At 40.1% G+C, this 17888-nt stretch overlaps 7 protein-coding genes across 7 annotated transcripts; 2 read left to right on the forward strand and 5 right to left on the reverse strand.

The window, feature by feature from the left end:
• Positions 1-204: 204 nt before the first annotated feature.
• On the reverse strand, positions 205-1751 carry SS1G_12803 (predicted protein; the record flags this gene model as incomplete). Its single annotated transcript, XM_001586176.1, has 3 exons — positions 205-266; positions 341-1483; positions 1700-1751. 3 exons carry the CDS (start codon positions 1749-1751, stop codon positions 205-207), a joined length of 1257 nt encoding a protein of 418 aa, XP_001586226.1.
• Positions 1752-4580: 2829 nt separating this feature from the next.
• Positions 4581-5365, reverse strand: SS1G_12804 (predicted protein; the record flags this gene model as incomplete). Its single annotated transcript, XM_001586177.1, has 2 exons — positions 4581-5274; positions 5355-5365. 2 exons carry the CDS (start codon positions 5363-5365, stop codon positions 4581-4583), a joined length of 705 nt encoding a protein of 234 aa, XP_001586227.1.
• Positions 5366-6990: 1625 nt separating this feature from the next.
• Positions 6991-7836, forward strand: SS1G_12805 (hypothetical protein; the record flags this gene model as incomplete). Its single annotated transcript, XM_001586178.1, has 2 exons — positions 6991-7170; positions 7432-7836. 2 exons carry the CDS (start codon positions 6991-6993, stop codon positions 7834-7836), a joined length of 585 nt encoding a protein of 194 aa, XP_001586228.1.
• Positions 7837-9172: 1336 nt separating this feature from the next.
• Positions 9173-10267, reverse strand: SS1G_12806 (predicted protein; the record flags this gene model as incomplete). Its single annotated transcript, XM_001586179.1, has 3 exons — positions 9173-9980; positions 10043-10200; positions 10259-10267. The coding sequence occupies 3 exons, from the start codon at positions 10265-10267 to the stop codon at positions 9173-9175; spliced, it is 975 nt and encodes a 324-aa protein (XP_001586229.1).
• Positions 10268-10756: 489 nt separating this feature from the next.
• SS1G_12807 (predicted protein) lies at positions 10757-10954 on the forward strand (the record flags this gene model as incomplete). Its single annotated transcript, XM_001586180.1, has 2 exons — positions 10757-10788; positions 10834-10954. 2 exons carry the CDS (start codon positions 10757-10759, stop codon positions 10952-10954), a joined length of 153 nt encoding a protein of 50 aa, XP_001586230.1.
• Positions 10955-13812: 2858 nt separating this feature from the next.
• On the reverse strand, positions 13813-14808 carry SS1G_12808 (predicted protein; the record flags this gene model as incomplete). Its single annotated transcript, XM_001586181.1, has 1 exon — positions 13813-14808. The coding sequence occupies one exon, from the start codon at positions 14806-14808 to the stop codon at positions 13813-13815; it is 996 nt and encodes a 331-aa protein (XP_001586231.1).
• A 1276-nt stretch (positions 14809-16084) lies between these two features.
• On the reverse strand, positions 16085-16582 carry SS1G_12809 (predicted protein; the record flags this gene model as incomplete). The annotated part of the gene is made up of 2 exons (XM_001586182.1): positions 16085-16227; positions 16552-16582. The coding sequence occupies 2 exons, from the start codon at positions 16580-16582 to the stop codon at positions 16085-16087; spliced, it is 174 nt and encodes a 57-aa protein (XP_001586232.1).
• Positions 16583-17888: the final 1306 nt, after the last annotated feature.

Genomic DNA, 17888 nt, shown 5'->3' on the forward strand with positions numbered 1-17888 from the left:
CAATCAAACCAAATTTTTCGAAACTCCTGGGGGAGGATGTAGCCATTCCGCACAAGGCATTCCACTAGATGTATTTTCAAACGCACAGCTCCACGAAATATTCGATAAAATCCACACAGAGTTTTCGTGTTCATAGGGATGTAACGAATGGTATTTTTAACTAGAATGTAGTCTATATACTTGTTCCATATCTTTCAAAATATGTCAAATTTTGCAAATGGAACGCCGAAACAATGCAAAACTCCTCTCTGCCCATCCAATTTCTTCTAGGTCCTCACTTCTCACCCTCAATCAGCCATCCCATAAGGGTTGCAATAGTGTTCTGGGTTTTTGAAATTACCTGGGTCAGCATCTGTGACATTGGGAATCTGGAAGTCTTCGGGAACTTCCACGACAAAGGTCTCTATCTCCTCTTGGAAAGGTTCATCGACTGCTAGCTCTACCACAAAATCCCTGTCGTCACCCTGGCCTTCAAGATCTACTGAGTATTTCTCGAGATAATTGTCGGTATAATACCCTCTGGTGTCATATACTCCATCCCAGTCCTCTTCCAACCAAACAACTGTCCAATCCGCAAAGACTGGATATGTTTCCACTTTATCTTCATTTCGGAATGCAATCGCACCGCATTCCTTCAGCGATTTCTTGATCCTCGAAATGAAGCGCTCGACCCGATGGTCAAATTTTAGCAAGGTCTCTTTGTCAAAACTTGGGTCTTTGCAGCCTAGGGAGTACAAAAGGTTTTGATAGGCTAAATGTTTCCCTCGTGTCCCAACTGTTTTGTTTGCTCGCATCCAGAGAGCAATGAACTTCTTCTCTGCGGCCCCAAATATTTTGAGTGGATCCCGGGCCAATGGTATAGGGAGTGCCTTATCAGGGGGAACGAGCCACTCGGTAAGAGGTACTAATTTGTTCAACTCATCGTCTGGATCTTTTAGTGGGACACGAGTGCCAACCGCATTATCTCCTACGTCTTCAATACTTCTTAGAGGCTCCCATGTGACTGGTTTTGGCAAGGTGGGGTTGATGGCTACAAATTGGTTGCTGCGACGTGTCTTATTTGTCCTGGGCTTGCTCTTGTTTAATGGCTTCTCTGTATTGTTCTGTCTTATCTGGATAAAATGCACTTGTTTCTTTGCATCCTCAGATTGGCTAGCTTCATCTGGTGCTGCTGATTTGGGAACACAAGGCCTAATGGCAAAAATTTGGTTGGCGGTAGGTGCTGGATCTGTCTCAATCGTCTTCTTGCTGTTGCTCGATACATGGGCTATGAAGCCAGAGGTGGTGGACTTATGGGGCGTGTATTTGGCACGCAAACTTTTGGTCTGAGGTGCCTCAGCTGGAGGACTGATTGGGTGCTTTTGGTGGATCTTTGAAGGCATTTTAGAAGCTTCTGGATTTTCGTTCACTGTGATCTTGAGCTTAAGCTTAATCTTAGTGTTACTTGTTTCAGTCTTAGTCGATGCATCGTCTGCGAAAATACCTGTAGTAGCCGTAGAAGGCGTAAGCCTAAAACGCGGGCGTTTCTCCTTCCGCGCCCTTGTGGAAGGACTGGCTGATCGTTTTCGAGATATTTCCATCGGTACATTTAATAATGGTGAATTTTCGCTTGCCTCAGTGTTATTCAAAGCGTCGTCTGTGAAGTTAGAGGTCGCAGACGTATGATTCACGAGATTGATACGAGGGCGTTTGTACTGACGTGCCTTTGGAGAAGGACTGGCGGATCTTTTCTGTGGCACCTTTGACGGCATTATGACGAGTAAGTTTATTAATCTGAATCAAATAATAAATAATTTTCCTTTTTTTTACTCCAAATTGATATTATTGATAATTTTTTCGCGATGAAATAATGGTTGGAAAGTAGAGTGGTATTTGGATTTCCGTTGGTGGGTGGGTTGTTAAAGTTATCGAAATTATTCACGAGAAGTTCTCGTATTAGTAAGAAAGATTTCTTAAGATCAAGCTGTGGTGGTTTATGGAACAATAGATATGGAAATTCCTAAGCGATACTAGCGTGTCGAGGTTGGATTCTTGGTTTGTCGTATGAGAGGTTCGAATGTGCAGGGTGGAGTGGGATGAATGGGGAAGTGAGGGAAGTGAAGTGAAGGGAAGTGGAGTGAATCCTCGGGGTGCTTCTTCGAAGTGAATCTGGATTTTCCTAGCTAGGTACTCAAGCGAGATGAGTGTAAGTGCAGAGAAGAGGATAGGCTATAGATAGTGCGGTAATGATGGGTTTAGAAGACTTTGATGGATATTGTAGTTTTTAGGGTCTGATCCTGGGATGAGTGATCTTGGGATGAGAAAACTTGGGATGAATTTTTATATCAGAGCAGCTTGTGGGGCTTTTTTTTTTTGGCTAGATGGTTTAGGAGTTTTTGGTTGGATGTTTTTGTGAGTTGTGAAATATCTAGTCTTGTGTTTTACTAGTATCTTTTAAGTTCCAAAATTTCTATTGGGTTTGAGGATTAAATATGTTTATAATTGCTAGTGCTATTATTTGGGATTCTGTGGTAAGATCACGCTATATATCTTACATCTTACTTTCAAATACTTTTATTATCTTTTCAAACGTATTCTTTGTTACTCTTCTCAGATTAGTATCTCCATTATATACACTCATCCTGGCACTTTTAGATGAAGATAGGGGACCTGGGTGGTGTATGGCTGGATTATCCTTACCTAGGTAGTTTTCCAAACCTCCAAATCTCAGGTAAGGTTCGTGAAGACTTCTTTTCATACATGGCTCAGCTAAGTGGTGCTATGTTATGCCGATGTCCTGCAAGCTGGGGATATTGAGAGGTAGGATTAACTTTTATGTTTATTAGGCAGATTTTGGAGATACTACAGAGGTTCTATTCTGTATAGTGATTGTGTTCTCTCTCTCCCATTTCATCAGACTCGGATAACATTTGTTAAATGGAGTACAAAGCTGCAAATAGTACGATAGATTCAAATAACCTTTGTGCATCATGTTGGTAGAGTACCATATCTAAAGAAGCTGCATCTACATCAATTATACTATGTGCTGCGATCTCGCATCAATTGCCTTTAACCTTTCAGGGATGAGTCATCTTGACTCTGAGATAAATTGGAGCTCAAGATAGAAAGTTTTAGTGATGTCATCGGATTATGAAGAAGATGGGGTTAGTGTAGATGAGGTTGAAGATAGATGGCCAATGAGTCGTTCATAATATTTAGCAACTTCCCGCGAAGTGTTGAGAGTGAGTTATCGTTGACGAAGCTTGGAAGATGTTCCTGCTTCTTAAGATTTCTGGAATTAGTACTAAAAGTTTTCAACAAATCTGACGACTATGTTAAGACTTTTGGGTGTATATGCCCGGATGCGAAGTTACACTTAGAACCGATGCACAAGTATCATGACTTCTTATTAGCTTAGAAACTAAAGCCTGCTCATCACTATGTCGCGTCATCTATCTTAGCTTGAATACGAGGGACCTACTTAACCAAGGACTTCGAAATTTACGTTCTTTTTCTTCTTTTTAATTCCAGAATCTCCCAGAGATTATCACGATAGATCAGAAAAGTCCAATCATAACAGCTTCAAAACCGAAGATGCTCAGACAGAACGAGAACACCTCTGCAACACCATAATGCTTGTCACCCACGGGTTTATCATCTAGATATCAATGCCATATTCAACATTTCTTCTCCTTCTCTCCTAGATGTTCCTGGGTGCACCTCCTTCGAGGAAGCAAATTTCGTTTCGTTAGTTTTCGAGGATCTGGAATAGCCTCTCTTCACTTTGCAACATTATGAGGAACTTGGTGCCGATTTCAGAGGCAGGTGTTGTATTAATTTCATGGGAAATGATTTAAACTCGTTCCATTGAAAACGGGGAAAAGGAAAGTTTTTACTTGGGATATGGCGTCTGAGGGGTGGGATTTGAATGGGATTGGGAAAGCCCATGAACAGGTATACGGGAAAGTTGCAGAGAAATTGGGAAAGGCTTGTAAGAAGGCAAATGTCGGCTTAGATATTACACTAGTGGAATTGCAATTGGTTATCTTTGAGTATAGAAAGCGCGGGTAGATACCGCGACAATATAATTCGTTTCGGTCCAAGGTGTTCAGGGGACGAGCGCGCTAGCGGCGTTAAGAGGCTTGGTAGATTGGAAAACATGGACGTGTAGATTTTTTGAGAATTTTAGGGATGATCATGGGAACGAAACAAATTACGAGGGTTGTGGTGGACATCCAAGGCAGGGCGATGTGAATGGGAAATGACAACCTTGGGTACATATTCTAGAGGTGAGGGAATAACCAATAACTATGCTGAATAGCACCTGTCAATAATAGTGTGCAGATAAAGCAGACGTGTTGGATGAATGGACACTTATGTCATTATTGCTCGCATATATGGAAAGATGACCTTTCAAGGAATCTGTCAATTAGGCTTCCTAAAAGTGTTTGAGAGAGTACAGCATCAGCACCTAAATTTTATCCACCACGAGAAGAAATTTAGGAGCTCCGGAATCTAAACATGTATGACATGCAAGCAGACAGGGCAATGGGTTTCCGTACCATGACAATTTGTCAGTCTAAAGTGTCGGACCCCTCACTCTAGGTATATTCCTCGCTGTCTTCCAGAGTTTCATTATCGAGGTTGACATAACATTCTTTGTCCTGTCCATGAACATGAAAATAGCACGGCTCAAACGCTGCCACAAAAGCTTCGTCAGCGCCCTTCCCAACCCAGACCTTTTCTCCATGTTTACCGAGAAATTTAAACACATCATGAGAAAACTCCGGATTACTGTGGAGGAGTTTAGCACGATCGCTCATCCAATTCTTTTCATTCCCTCGATCTCTTAATCTGAAGACATTAACAGCCGTAACAAAGAGCCTAAGCTTGCTTTCCTCGTGCGTGTGGTCATATATTTCCTTGATCGTATCTGAACCGTACCCGACCAGATGACCCGTCTGCTGAATTCTGGGAACTGCCATTAAGTCCATAAGTTTGTCCATCAGCGATGATATGCCAATCTTTTCCGCTAGGTAATAAAGGTTACGAACTTTGTCACTGCCACCATCCTCCCTACAGCGCGGGAGTGATCCTCGATACAAGTATTCGATGAGATTAGCAACAGCTGTAGGGTCATCTTCCGGAAGGTACATTTCTCCTTCAGTTGCCTCTTTGAAACCGCCGTTAAATCCTGCATTGAAGAACTCAGATTGGTCGCACAATATTCGTTTATGAACGATGTACTTCTTCCTCTTACTGCCTACATACAGCGTGACTTTTTCGTAAAGGACCCTATGAGGTCAAAGTTAGTTTCCAATCGAACATAAATGTGCCATCATTTGAGCAAACGGGAAGAGAGATTGACGACTTACTCAGGAGTCATAAGAACTGATTTTTTAGGGGATTCCATTCCGACAATTAGAGACTGAGATTCTAGTTCCGTCAGTGAAATAGTCATTTTCAAATTGGGTTTCATATTATACTTTTTCAAACTCCAGAATCCTTCAAAAGTCGTCGAATTCGAATGGTAAGACTCTTACTTTTCGAGATCTCAGCAGCTGTGACACGATACGAGAGTTTTTCGGTGTAAAAATTTGAGATAATTTAGTTGTAGGAGGCAGCCATAAGGTGAGTAGTAGCCTCTTTGAAATTCTCCCAGGACAGCGATTTAGTTCAGTCTTCAAAGAGGAGTTAGTAAATTGCGTTTGCTCTTCATAGATCTTCTGAAACCTGGGGTAGGTGTTGTCACCGCCTTGGCAGAATGATTAACCCTGAGTCTCTACGCCCTACAGCTACCGAATTCTAACGACATCATGAAACGAATAGGCATGATTAGCCTAGTTATCCACTATTCATAATATGATGATATTCTACAAAAGGATAAAGAAGGTACTAGGAGGAGCATCGACTATATAGAATGTGGATGCCGTACACGTTCATGTAGGCTAACTAGAATAAGTTATGAGCCCGTGACATATATATATTAAAACATTCAATTTTATTATAATAATTTCAAATCAATCATCTTAAAATAAGATTTCATTAAAGATTTAATAATTTATGATATAACGTAACGTATGGGGAACTCGGACACTTTTTGCCCATCGCCAACTTGAAACCCTAATAACTTTTATTATGTATACCCAATCACCTTTTACACCTGCTCAGATTGAGGAGAAGCTTCAACAGGCTATAGTTGCACTTCAATTAAAAGAATTTAAATCAATTAGAAAGGCTGCAGAGCATTTTGAAGTCCCTAAGTCCACTCTAGCTGATAAGCTGGCTGGGAAGAAAACACGTTCCCAAACCTACGAAATGGCTTAAATTCTTTCAAACGCAGAAGAAAATACTCTTATACGATGGATTTCACGATTCACGATCACTGGATTCCCTACTATACTTATGTTGGTGAAGGAAATAACCGATGAAATTCGTCTTCGATGTGTTCAGGTCGCGTCATCTCGAATTCCTACCTCGACAGAAATTCTATCTATAGGCCACGAATGGATCTATAGATTCCAAAAACGATATCCAGAACTTAAAACATGCTATTCACATCAATTAGAGTTTAATTAGGTTAAAGAGGCAACTTTGAAGAATATTCAGGCTTGGTTTGATATATTTCATATATATCTTATTGAATGAAAGTATGAATTAAATGATATATATAATATAGACAAAATCGGATTTGGAGTTGGAAGTACTTAAAGTATATGTATTATAATCGATTCTACTCAGAAATCGAATTGGAAAGTTATAGCTGGTAAGCAAGAATGGATAACTGTATTTGAATATGTTAATACAGTTGGAAAGGCTTTATTATCTATAATCATTTTCAAGGCTCAAAATACGAATTCTGCATGGATTCCAAAGGATACACCTCAAAGCTGGCAGTTCTCTACTAATACGAATGGATAGACCTCAAATAATCATAGATTAGAATAGTTAAAAAGGGTTTTCGAACTAGAATCCAAGAAAGTGTCAGGTGACCAACCTTGACTTTTGATCATGGATGATCATTCAAATTATATTACAAGCAGCTTTATTGCTTTCTGTATAGAGAAGAATATCGATTTACTTATATTACCTCCTCATTGCTCTCATTTGCTTCAGCTACTTAATATTGCAATGTATGGACCAATGAAACGATATCATGCTTTAAAGATCGATCGATATTCTCGAACTAGTGTAAAGCGAATTCAAAGAGCTGAATAGGTAGAACTCTTTCAAAATATTAGAAAAAAAGCATTGAATTCTTTTAATATTAAATTTGACTAAAAAGGAACTAGTTTAGTACCTTTTGCCCTACGAAAAGTACTCGATATATTATCATTTAACTCCTTCCAACAACCTTCTATTTTACAAATGAGAACCCCCAATCAAGACCTAGATTTATCTGTACTCAAAAGTTCTCCTTCAGATGGGATAGAACTAATACAAGCAAATCAGATCTTTAATACAACTCTAGCAAACAGTAGTTCTCCTGTATCATCAACTCGTCGATATGCCAAGAGAATGACTAGGCTTGTAGAATCTCAAAATGCTGAGATAGCCTTACTCCGGAAACAGTTCGCTGATGCTCAGGAAGTAATTGAGACTCGAAAAAAGAGAACTAAAGGCAAAAGAGTCAAATTACAAGATCAATTTGTCTTTAATACTAAGGAAATACTGAAAATAATATATGAGGCGAAGGAAAAACCTAAGGAGAAAAAGCTACGAGGACGACCACGCAAGCGCCCAATTGAAGAATCAGAAGAAGAGATTGAAGAAGAAGAGCTAGAGAATAGTTCAAATGATTCAGAATTGGAATTGGAGGATTGTGTGGCTCGTAGAACAAGATCGCGTGTAGAATAATTGAAAAAGTGTCCGAGTTCCCCATATGTCCGAGTTCCCCATACATTACGTTATAATTTATAATTATTTAATATCGATTTTTGAAATAATTCATACAGATCGGATTGGTGCAACCAACCACCTAGGATAGTTGGTAGAATTTCTATTAGTCGACAGGTATTATGAGTTCAGCAGCACTAGTAGGTATTCTGATCAGTATTACAAGCTACCCATGATGAAAAATGTTGGTTCATCACCATACCATTATTAGGTCTGTCTAAAGGGAAAACAGAAAATACATAGCTAAAAAGAAATTAGATTTCAAGTTCTAGGGAGAAAAAAGCTTTACATGTACAGAAAGAACGAGGAGTGCACGAAGTGCCAGTGTGTCATATTTAACATCGATCAACTATACCATCAGGATTCATACCGCAGTCTAAATCCCTTGCACCACCAACAATTCATAGACATGCGCAGCAAGTAACGCCTGTCGCGTTAGGCGTCAGACAAAATCACCAATCTTTTCTGGGCCAAAAAATTCTAATTTACCATCCAACTATTTAATCGACAAGTATTTCTGTTTTCTTGCTCTCAAGAAGTCCCATGGATATCCACATGCGGAATTCCTCCTAGAGTATCACATTCGACAGCAGCCTCTGCACAAGGTCTAGATATACAACTTATCACTGAAGCTAGTCCTTAAAATCAACACTTTGAAAGGCAGGGTTAGATATATTTCTTCCTGTGAATTTCATCCCCAGTTAGTTCAAGACTCCTGGTGTACCAGGACATATTCTTCAAATGACGAGACGATGATGACGCATCATTCACACGAAAAATGGAAGGAGATAAAGTAATAGTACATAGGAAACTTTCTTTATGTCATCTCGGAAATCTGACTGGGAAGCTTCTTGCTGATCTCGGTGTTATAAGTATTCATTTCTATCTTGAAGATTTCGATTTTTCTTAGAAGAAAGATCTCTCAGATTCTTGAAATACTAGGTAGCTCAGATATACTCAATGTCGGTTATATTATCTTTCCCATGTACCAATGAAAGTCGTTCAACTCTGGATCAAAGTTCTCTTAGGAATATCAACCTGAGTGAGCTGGAGGCAAGAAACTAGTTATGTAGAATCATTTATTTGTATGTATGATACATAGGAGCAAATACCTTTAGGTAGCGAGGTGCCACAATAATCCTAGAAATCTCCAGAATTTTAGCAATCAACTACTGTTTCTCGTATTTTTACTTCATCATGTACCCCGTCCTGACGCCTTCCACCCCATAAAAGCCATATTTTTGAACATGAGGACCCTGAAACAACTCATGACAATGTTCAGCCGCTTCGGTTTTGTCTAAAGGTCTAGATCAACGAGCAAATAGCAGATCTCTTCGTCATCAACACCGCTAGCACCCTCTGCATCGGAACCTGATCCGCCATGAATATGAAACTGACATGGATGAACACCCGGACCAACCACAGCAGCAATATTAGCACCAACCGGGGCACCTCCAGCCTCCAATTCCTCTTCCTTAAGCTTAACTTCCTTGACATATTCCTGATTGGCATCGCGAATACGAGGATCGTTGCCCTTGGTGAGTTTGACGAGCATCTTCATGAATTCTTTGCAGAATTCATCACTATTTTTAATCAACCATTGTAATCCAGCTGAATCCAGACCTGGAGTCATTGCAGAGTAAAGAGCACTTGCGGCACAAAACTTGCGAAGAGGAGACTCTGACTGAGCATGATCGAAGATATTCTTGACAAGAGCATATGTCAAAAGAGAAGAACTAAGAGCAAGACCGTCCTGAATAGCGTCCATAATTTTGTTGAGAAAATTTATGTCCATTTCGAAGATCTCTGCGAAGACGTAGAGTTGACAAAGCTCCGAAATGCGAGTTCCTTGCGCAGATTGAGATAGACGATGACTGACACCGGGAACGCGACGAGTGTAAAGATACTCATTAAAGAGTTTGAACACGCTAGGACTTGTATCGTGAATGGAGTAGATTTTGTTTCTGTCCAAAACTCTGCTATTCAACATCTTTACGAATCGAGGGGATGAACTCTGCAACAAGTTCTTGTGGATAGAAAAGACCATAGTACCATTTCCATCATCGGATCCAACCTTCAACACAACCGTCTCCATGCCCATTGAACTGTACTTAAAAATTAGATCGATTTTTAAAGTCAATCAAGCGACAATGGGGATCGTACTTACTCAGTGAGCAAGACATCTGGATCAACTCTAATCAATGCTTTTGTCTTGGAATGAGCAGCGGAATGAGCACTTTGGCTTCCGTTCTGTGACTTTGAAGAAGTGGTGTTGCCTGCGAAGCTGTTCCGTTGCTTCGTAGCTTCTGGCGCATATTCTTTACTCTGATCAGTTATGTTAGATAGCTGCTTGAGAACTTGCTGAGATGAATGGTAAACTTACATTACCCATTTTGATGAAAATTGAGATAAGGAGAATTGATTATCAAACAGGAGCTCATCAAGTTTGACGTTGTTTATATGAACAATTGCCCGTTCAAGAACAGAGAGTTTTCTGCTGAAGTGTTTATTTTTTAGTGGACAGGAAGACGTGGATGCGGGAGGAAATGACTTGAAAATTCTAAGCGAACAATCAATGTTGTGATGTTCATTTTCTCATTGATTGAAAAAGAAAAGACCTCAGTTTAAAAGTGAATCCAGGATTTATTGTAGGGCGAGGCTGAACTTTGTGGCTTTCGTCTTAAGAAAATTGTTTGTCTCGAGTTCCTCTCATCCCAAGACTTCTTCCACTCGCAATCACCACCATTGATTCAGATTATCTGAAGTAACCTGGATTACTGTTAGATATAAATGTAGTGTTTCCACTCCACATATTGTAGCATCGCTGCTAATTATCATTCAGTCTACGCAAACAGTCAGTCGGCATTTTGTCTCTCACAAGATGGCTTCTTCAAAATTCCCCAACCTCGGGATGTAAGGCGCCAGGAGTCCCATGAAAGATCCCACTAACAGATATAGAGCTCTTGGCAACGAGGTAGTGGCGATCGTTGTAGGAAAAGAGAAGCGCAAGTTCGTTCTGCACAAGCAGCTGTTGTGCTATTCCGTGCCATATTTTCGCCGTACTTTCTCGGCTGGATGATTCAAGGAGGGCCAAGAATCTATTATGGATATGCCAGAGGATGAGCCCGAAGCTTTCGAGATTTTTTTTCATTGGTTGTACCGCGAATCATTACCAACTCCATCAAAGCTCGAGGATCTCGACCGGTTACTCAGTCTCTACATCTTTGCTGAGAAGCTTTGCACGAACGAACTCAGAAATAGGACTATCAACGCAATTCATGAGATGATAGATATCCTCGAAATTTTTCTTCCATTTAATGTTGAGGTATCCACGAAGATCTGGAGAAGGGTTTCATCTACACCACCTTTACGCATATTCCGCACTTTTGCCCTTGCGATCCAGCTGCACCACTTTATACAACTCCACGAAGATTAGGCTGACAGGGCTTCATGAACTTACTTCAAAGATAATTGTGATCTTTATGCAAGCTTTTTCATGCAAGTACAAAAACACTCGATAGATGAACTCCCTTGTGATCTATCTGACCTCTCTCGTTGGACTAAATGCTACTTTCACCGACATTCTAAAGGAGAAATCTGTCATAAAACATAGCCAGGTATCTGAAAATGGAAACACAATACAAATACTAGTTTTAAAATCCTCCTAATTATATATACAACCTTCTAATATATATGCTGCAGAATATCACGGTACTATGCTAGGAGCTCGAGAAGCCTTGTTCTATGGGACATTGAAATGCTCGTTACGTTTAATTGGGTAGGAAGATGACAGGAAGAAAGTTGCTTATTGAAATACATATGCAATATCTTTTGGCACAGGCAGTAAATGACTGTAAAACGCAGGGTGGAATATCTACTCGCTTCAATATGATGATGATTCTCTCCACCGCCGTGAAAAATTTTGGGCTTGAAGAAATGATTTCCCGTGAACAAACCAAAAAATCCCACTAGTATGATGTTTGGAAAAGGAAATAGAGTAGCAATCTATCATATACATTCTATCCATGTCTCCCTCCTAAAAGTGCAAAACATATATTGTTATATATTTCGGTGCAGGTGAACTGACGGCTAATGGTATCAGTTCATTTACATGAGGCAATACTCACCATTCTAATGTATAATAATAATCCCCTTAGAAAAGTCAACTACTTAACCACAATGGTTTCTCGTTTTTCCCAGTCTTATATATGTTTAGAAGTTTATAAATTACCAGAATTTATGGAAAGTGCATATATACCCATCGTGTCTTTTCTTTCTATATTGGAGGAAGGTAGCAACTAGATCCAAAGCTGTTGACATAATTAAAGGTAGCTTATCTAGAACTAATCAGGAGCCATATCCTGCCAGCTTCGTAGCCTATACAGCTTTAAAAAGTTTCAATATGTGCACTAGTTTCAGTATCCTAGCACTTCATGACCTTGACTGGACAATAACACAGATATTCCGGCAGGTGCAATGGACATATCATTATCGGTTCATACAAACTCAGATTTTCTCCATCAAGAGTATATTAAGAAATATAGTCAATTCCACCCCCATACTTTGAGAACACTCCCAAAGATGTATTCAGGGAGTATTAAATTTTCCCAACGGCAATTCAAATATATTAACCTTATTCATCAATTCCTTATATCATTTACCAGTACCCGAATGTGCTCCAAGAAGATTCCCATCACCTTAATGGCGATGACTCTCAAACTCGAGTAAATTCTATTCTGAAACTTTCACTAATTCTTGTATACCATATACCCAAGCTAAATTAAACAGCAGGAGTTAAAACAATCGAGTAATTTAACTCTTTCTAGCAACTACCAGCTTCTACAGGCTTATGTATAAAGTACATAGCAACAAAGTTCCTCCTTTGACTTTATAACCCTAAGCCTCCTGGGGTCTTTAGTGTAGAAAGAAGTCCCAGACTTCTCTACTAACCTCACATTGAACAACAAACACATATGACCTCCCCGTCTAAATATAAACACTATTCTACCTAGATTTTTAGCATTACTTTTATTCTTTATGATAATTAACCTATAAAGAGATTTTATAATACATCTTCGATGCTATATAAATAAACAAACAAATAAACAATCATATCAAGTCTTTACTTTACTTTACTGTTTTTCGTGCCCCAACCTCCTCAAAAAGCCCAATACATACGAATTCCATCATCTAACTACCTTTCCGATAATTAACATACCTAATTAATTTCCTAAATCTTAACATTATCAACCAGACCAGACCGATGATCTATTTTATAATTTCCAATATACATACCATGTAATTAACTAAATATCTTAGAACTAAAATCACTAGATCTTGTTAGAAAGATATCTAGGTCTACCTACCTAGGTAAGATTAGCAAATATTATGACCTTTATATTCATATTCATATTCATGCTAATAAGACGGTACAAAATAGGATGAAATAGGATGAAAATAAAATATAAATTTGCCAGTCGAGCCTAGTCGAATAAAATGACGTAATTAGTAAAGAAACAAGTTCTTGATACAGGTTACGCGACCGAGTATTCATCATAATAATCTACTTCTACTACGTAGGTAATCTAATCTAATCTTATTATTTCTGACAACTTTAATTAGGTATATAACATCTTTTTGTAGGATCTTTTGGTATATAGAGCAATCCATATATAATCTTACAAAACCAAGTATTTAATATGGAAATGATGTCAAAAGATATATATATAAACATTAATCAAATTAGGATTTCTATTGAATTTTGGCTCGCTCGCTTGCTCATTCGCTTGCTTGCTTGCTCAATATATGCAAACATTAATACATAGATAATCTAGCGGTATAAAACAACACTAAAAAACGCAAAAATGGGTAATCACATAGAACAAAACAAATATCCCAACATCTTCCTCCTCAAACACCCCTCTCACTCTCTACCATCTACCCCCTCCTATAAAACTCTCTCCTCCTCCCCCCCTCATCCATAACCACCTTATCCCTCTCCCTCTCCCTCTCCACAAACCTCCCCAAGCCCCTCGGCCCATTCTCAAACGTAACACTACCCCTCCTCCCACCAAAATCCGACCCGGAACCCGACATCGAACCCTTCTCCCTCTCCCACTCCCTCTCCCTATGCACACTACCCACGCCCACCCCACTACCCCTCCTACCCCCCTGCCCCTCAACAACCCTATACCCACTCGGAGTAATAGGTCTCCTATCCACATGATCGCGATCGCGATCCCATCCCGTACCCTCTACCGTTCTATAACCACTGAGAACGGGTTCTGGGGTTCCGCTTCCCCTGCTACTTCGACTTCCTCTTCTGGCAAAGGAGCTAGGACTTGGAGGGGGATGTGGAGATGGTGTTCCGCGCTCGATGATGCGGTCGCGTTGAATGTAGATTTCTTCTCTGTCGCTTCTTTCTCTATCTCTGCCGCTTGTAATACTTCCTCTTCTGCTTTTTCTTCGGGATACATGGCTTGCGCTTGGACTGGATCTTCCGTGGGAATGCGAACGTGAATGTGAACGGGAATGTGAATGTGGTGGCCAGTGTTCCTCTTCTACTTTTATTAATTCGACTCTGCTTTCCTCTGGAGGAGTAGGTACTCGAGGAGGTGATAAATCGCGGTATGATGGTAATGGGCTTGCGGGCATAACCGATGGTGAGGGAGGTGGTATATATTGATGTGGTGGTGGTATATATTGATGTGGTGGAGGAGGAGCTACCGAAACAGGAGGCGGAGGATATCCGCCAGCAGCCGAAGGAGGTGGCGGAGGATAACCGAAATTAGAAGCTGGAGGAGTCGGCGGAGCCATGTACGCGTGAACAGGAACAGGAGTTACTGGTTTAGGGGTTGGAGGAGCAGAAGCTTGGTGAATTTCTGTCATAGAGGCGGAATGTCTGTGACTTTGAGCGCGCTGCATTTCGGACATTGAGGTTGAATGTCGGTGGATTTCAGTCATGGATGTAGAAGGTCGGTGGTGGCTATGTTGTCTTATGATTGTTTCCGAGACGCGGGAAACGGGACGGGAGTGAGAGGACGTCGTGACGGACTATTGAGTGATTGCGCGGGAGCTCGACGGTCGACAAAGACTATGTCTCGTCTTTGGACTATAAGGGAGGGGATATGTTAGCGGGTATTTAGAGAATTGGGGTAAGAATGCTGGACGGTGTAGAATGTATCAAGCTCGGATTGAATGGGGAGAGGAATTTACTTACTATTGAATAAACACATTTTAACTTCTTTTCTTTATATACTGTCTGTATCTATGTGTCTGTCTGTCCGAAGATACCGATAAATAAATATTAAACAAAACCTTTAATAAATTTCTTCTTCGTGTATATGTATAGCAATTAAACGATCAATAACCCAAAGAACAATTGTCTTCATATACCTTTCAAAAAAAAAAAAACTTCCTCTTCACCGACCGAGTACCAACCCTCTATATATATCCTCAAATCCACATCGACTCCAGTCTCCACACCACAGCATCCAATACCCTACCAATCTTCAGCATGCAGCCATAATAGATAGCGATACGGAGTACGCATCCCCCAGGCCCTTCCCAAATACCAAGGTCCGGACCCATCATGACGATATGCACCCTATATCAACAAATCCCAATCATAACAAACGCATCATCCCGCGGAATCAGGACTCGCATAGCACCAATCCGCAAGCTGGAAACAAACCTTAAAACGAAAATAGCAGGTCACCAAGCGAGAAAAAGCAAAGGGAAAATACCAATTCAATTCTAGCCTGGGTCACATGAACAATGAATAAACCGATACGATAACTAATAAGTTAGCTTCTACTCTGACGGAGTAGACAGACGGCCGGGAAGTCTCCGCATCTAGCCCTACACATACCTACACCCTACGCAAGTAATGATTCGCGAGGAAGTATTAAGTACAGTACAGAGTAAGTCCATGAACGAGAAAAAAAAAACCCAGGTATTTTCCAAGGAAGTTCTTCCAAATTCTAGATTCGAGCATTCCCACTTATTCTCATGCATTATCTTCTCAACTCCCATTCGCGGATTCCTTTTCTTCCAAAAATCCAAGTGGCGTTAGGTGAGACTAGGTACATTTTCATCAAGGATGCCCTGGTCTTCACAGCCTCGTTCGCCTCGTTGTCAACTTGTCACTAGAATCAATGTTCGCCTTGTGCGCAAGGCGTACGAAAAGTAACTAACCATGAATGTGTGATCATGTGATGAAACTGGGCCCCCAGAATTGAAAGACCTTGTTGTCGATCTCGAGCCACGTCGGCAATACTCGGGTGTGCTTGTTACCGTGATTTTCGAATGTTCGAAAAGTTCCATTGGGCGTGGAAGCAGTGAAGATCTCTCCTATATTCGATCGCTAAGGTATTAATATGGCGTGTGTGTGTGGATGAAATCAAGGCTTGCGGATCTAGCCATGTTGAAATGTCGAGGAGTGGTCAATTCATAATAGATGCAATCGATTGCGTGTCGATCAAATGGGGATATTCCTTTTTCTCGAACACCTCCGCTCCGTGGGTATACTTTATTTCCAAGAATTCATTCAGGCCTGCAGACATTGAAGATCTTGGATTTGCGATGATTGAAACCAGCCAGTAGAACTAACGATAACCTTATCGATACACCAGAGAAAATAACAAGAAATTCATACTGTAAGATCTTAAAACTTACCAAAAGCCCAAATACTCAAAAGTAGATTCATACGTTCATCTCCACCTACTCACATATACGGACGGATATGTTCCACTCAGGCCTTCAAACATGAAAGATCTCAAACCTCGTACGACGGTCGATGCACAGCCACTACTCTATACGCCGTACATACATACCCAATGCTCTCTTTACTTAGGTATCTGTACACATATCGGTACTCCATCCAAAACACCACTCCTCAATCCAGATCCATCTACACCATCCCCATCCAAAACATCTACCCAAAAAGTTCCATTCAGGCATCTCGACATTACATTACATTTACATTGCATTCTAGCGATCTCATCCGTCCATCCGCCAATCCACATACACACATGTACACGCAAGATCCACCAAAACCCATCCTGTCCTGTCCTGATTCCCGAGCTGAAAACATAATCATACTTTGTACTGCATCGATAGATCCACCCGATGGTACGCTAAAAAACACTACCAGATTCTGATACATACATAGTACATACATGTACATTGAGATTCCATTCCGCACCGAGTAGACAGATCACAGCGGAACAGTACCTAGATAGAATTAGATAGACTACGGAGGTTGCTGGGGAAAGTATTGTAAGATACACCAAAAAAATGACCGTGCTTCCTCGTTTACAGGGGTTTTGATTAATAATATCATCATGCTGATTGAAAATTTGTCTAGATGGTTGAAGTATTGTAAATTTTCATTTTTCTAGTAAAAATCAATCAAAATTATTCGAAATCATTTGAAATCATTAATTTTCTATTTTAGAATTTAATCTATGATTATTTCTAATCGATTAAGAGAGATTACACAAACTTCAAAGGCTTCAAAATCATGAATTCGTTGAAATTTCATTGAAATCATCAAAAACTTCAAGATTCGAAATCTTGAAGGGGAACAGCTCAATATCTATTTGAGTTGTTTAAAGCAGCATCGAAAGACAGAAAAACAGCAATATGTAGGTAAAAAATGTCTTACAATACTTACCCATCTAACCTACGGACATACATACATTTGAGATTCCGAACCGAGTACCTAATCTACCTACCTACCTGTTAAATAGAGTGAATAGTAAATACATACATACACAGCAAAACCCAAAGACCAACACAGGTCTTACAACATAACATGACATAAATCTCACAATATAACACAACTCTTACCGTCAAAACCACATAATTAGCTAATCTTACCAAGAAAAAATATAATCTTCATATTCAGACATCCCGCCATCAATTCTATCCATCTTTAAAAGTACATACAATATATTTACAATACACAACACAATATATCCCTCTCCCCTCCCAATCAATCAATCCCAAAC

This window comes from Sclerotinia sclerotiorum, genomic scaffold (assembly GCF_000146945.2).
Source record: "Sclerotinia sclerotiorum 1980 UF-70 scaffold_22 genomic scaffold, whole genome shotgun sequence".
Taxonomy (NCBI): Eukaryota; Fungi; Ascomycota; class Leotiomycetes; order Helotiales; family Sclerotiniaceae; genus Sclerotinia; species Sclerotinia sclerotiorum.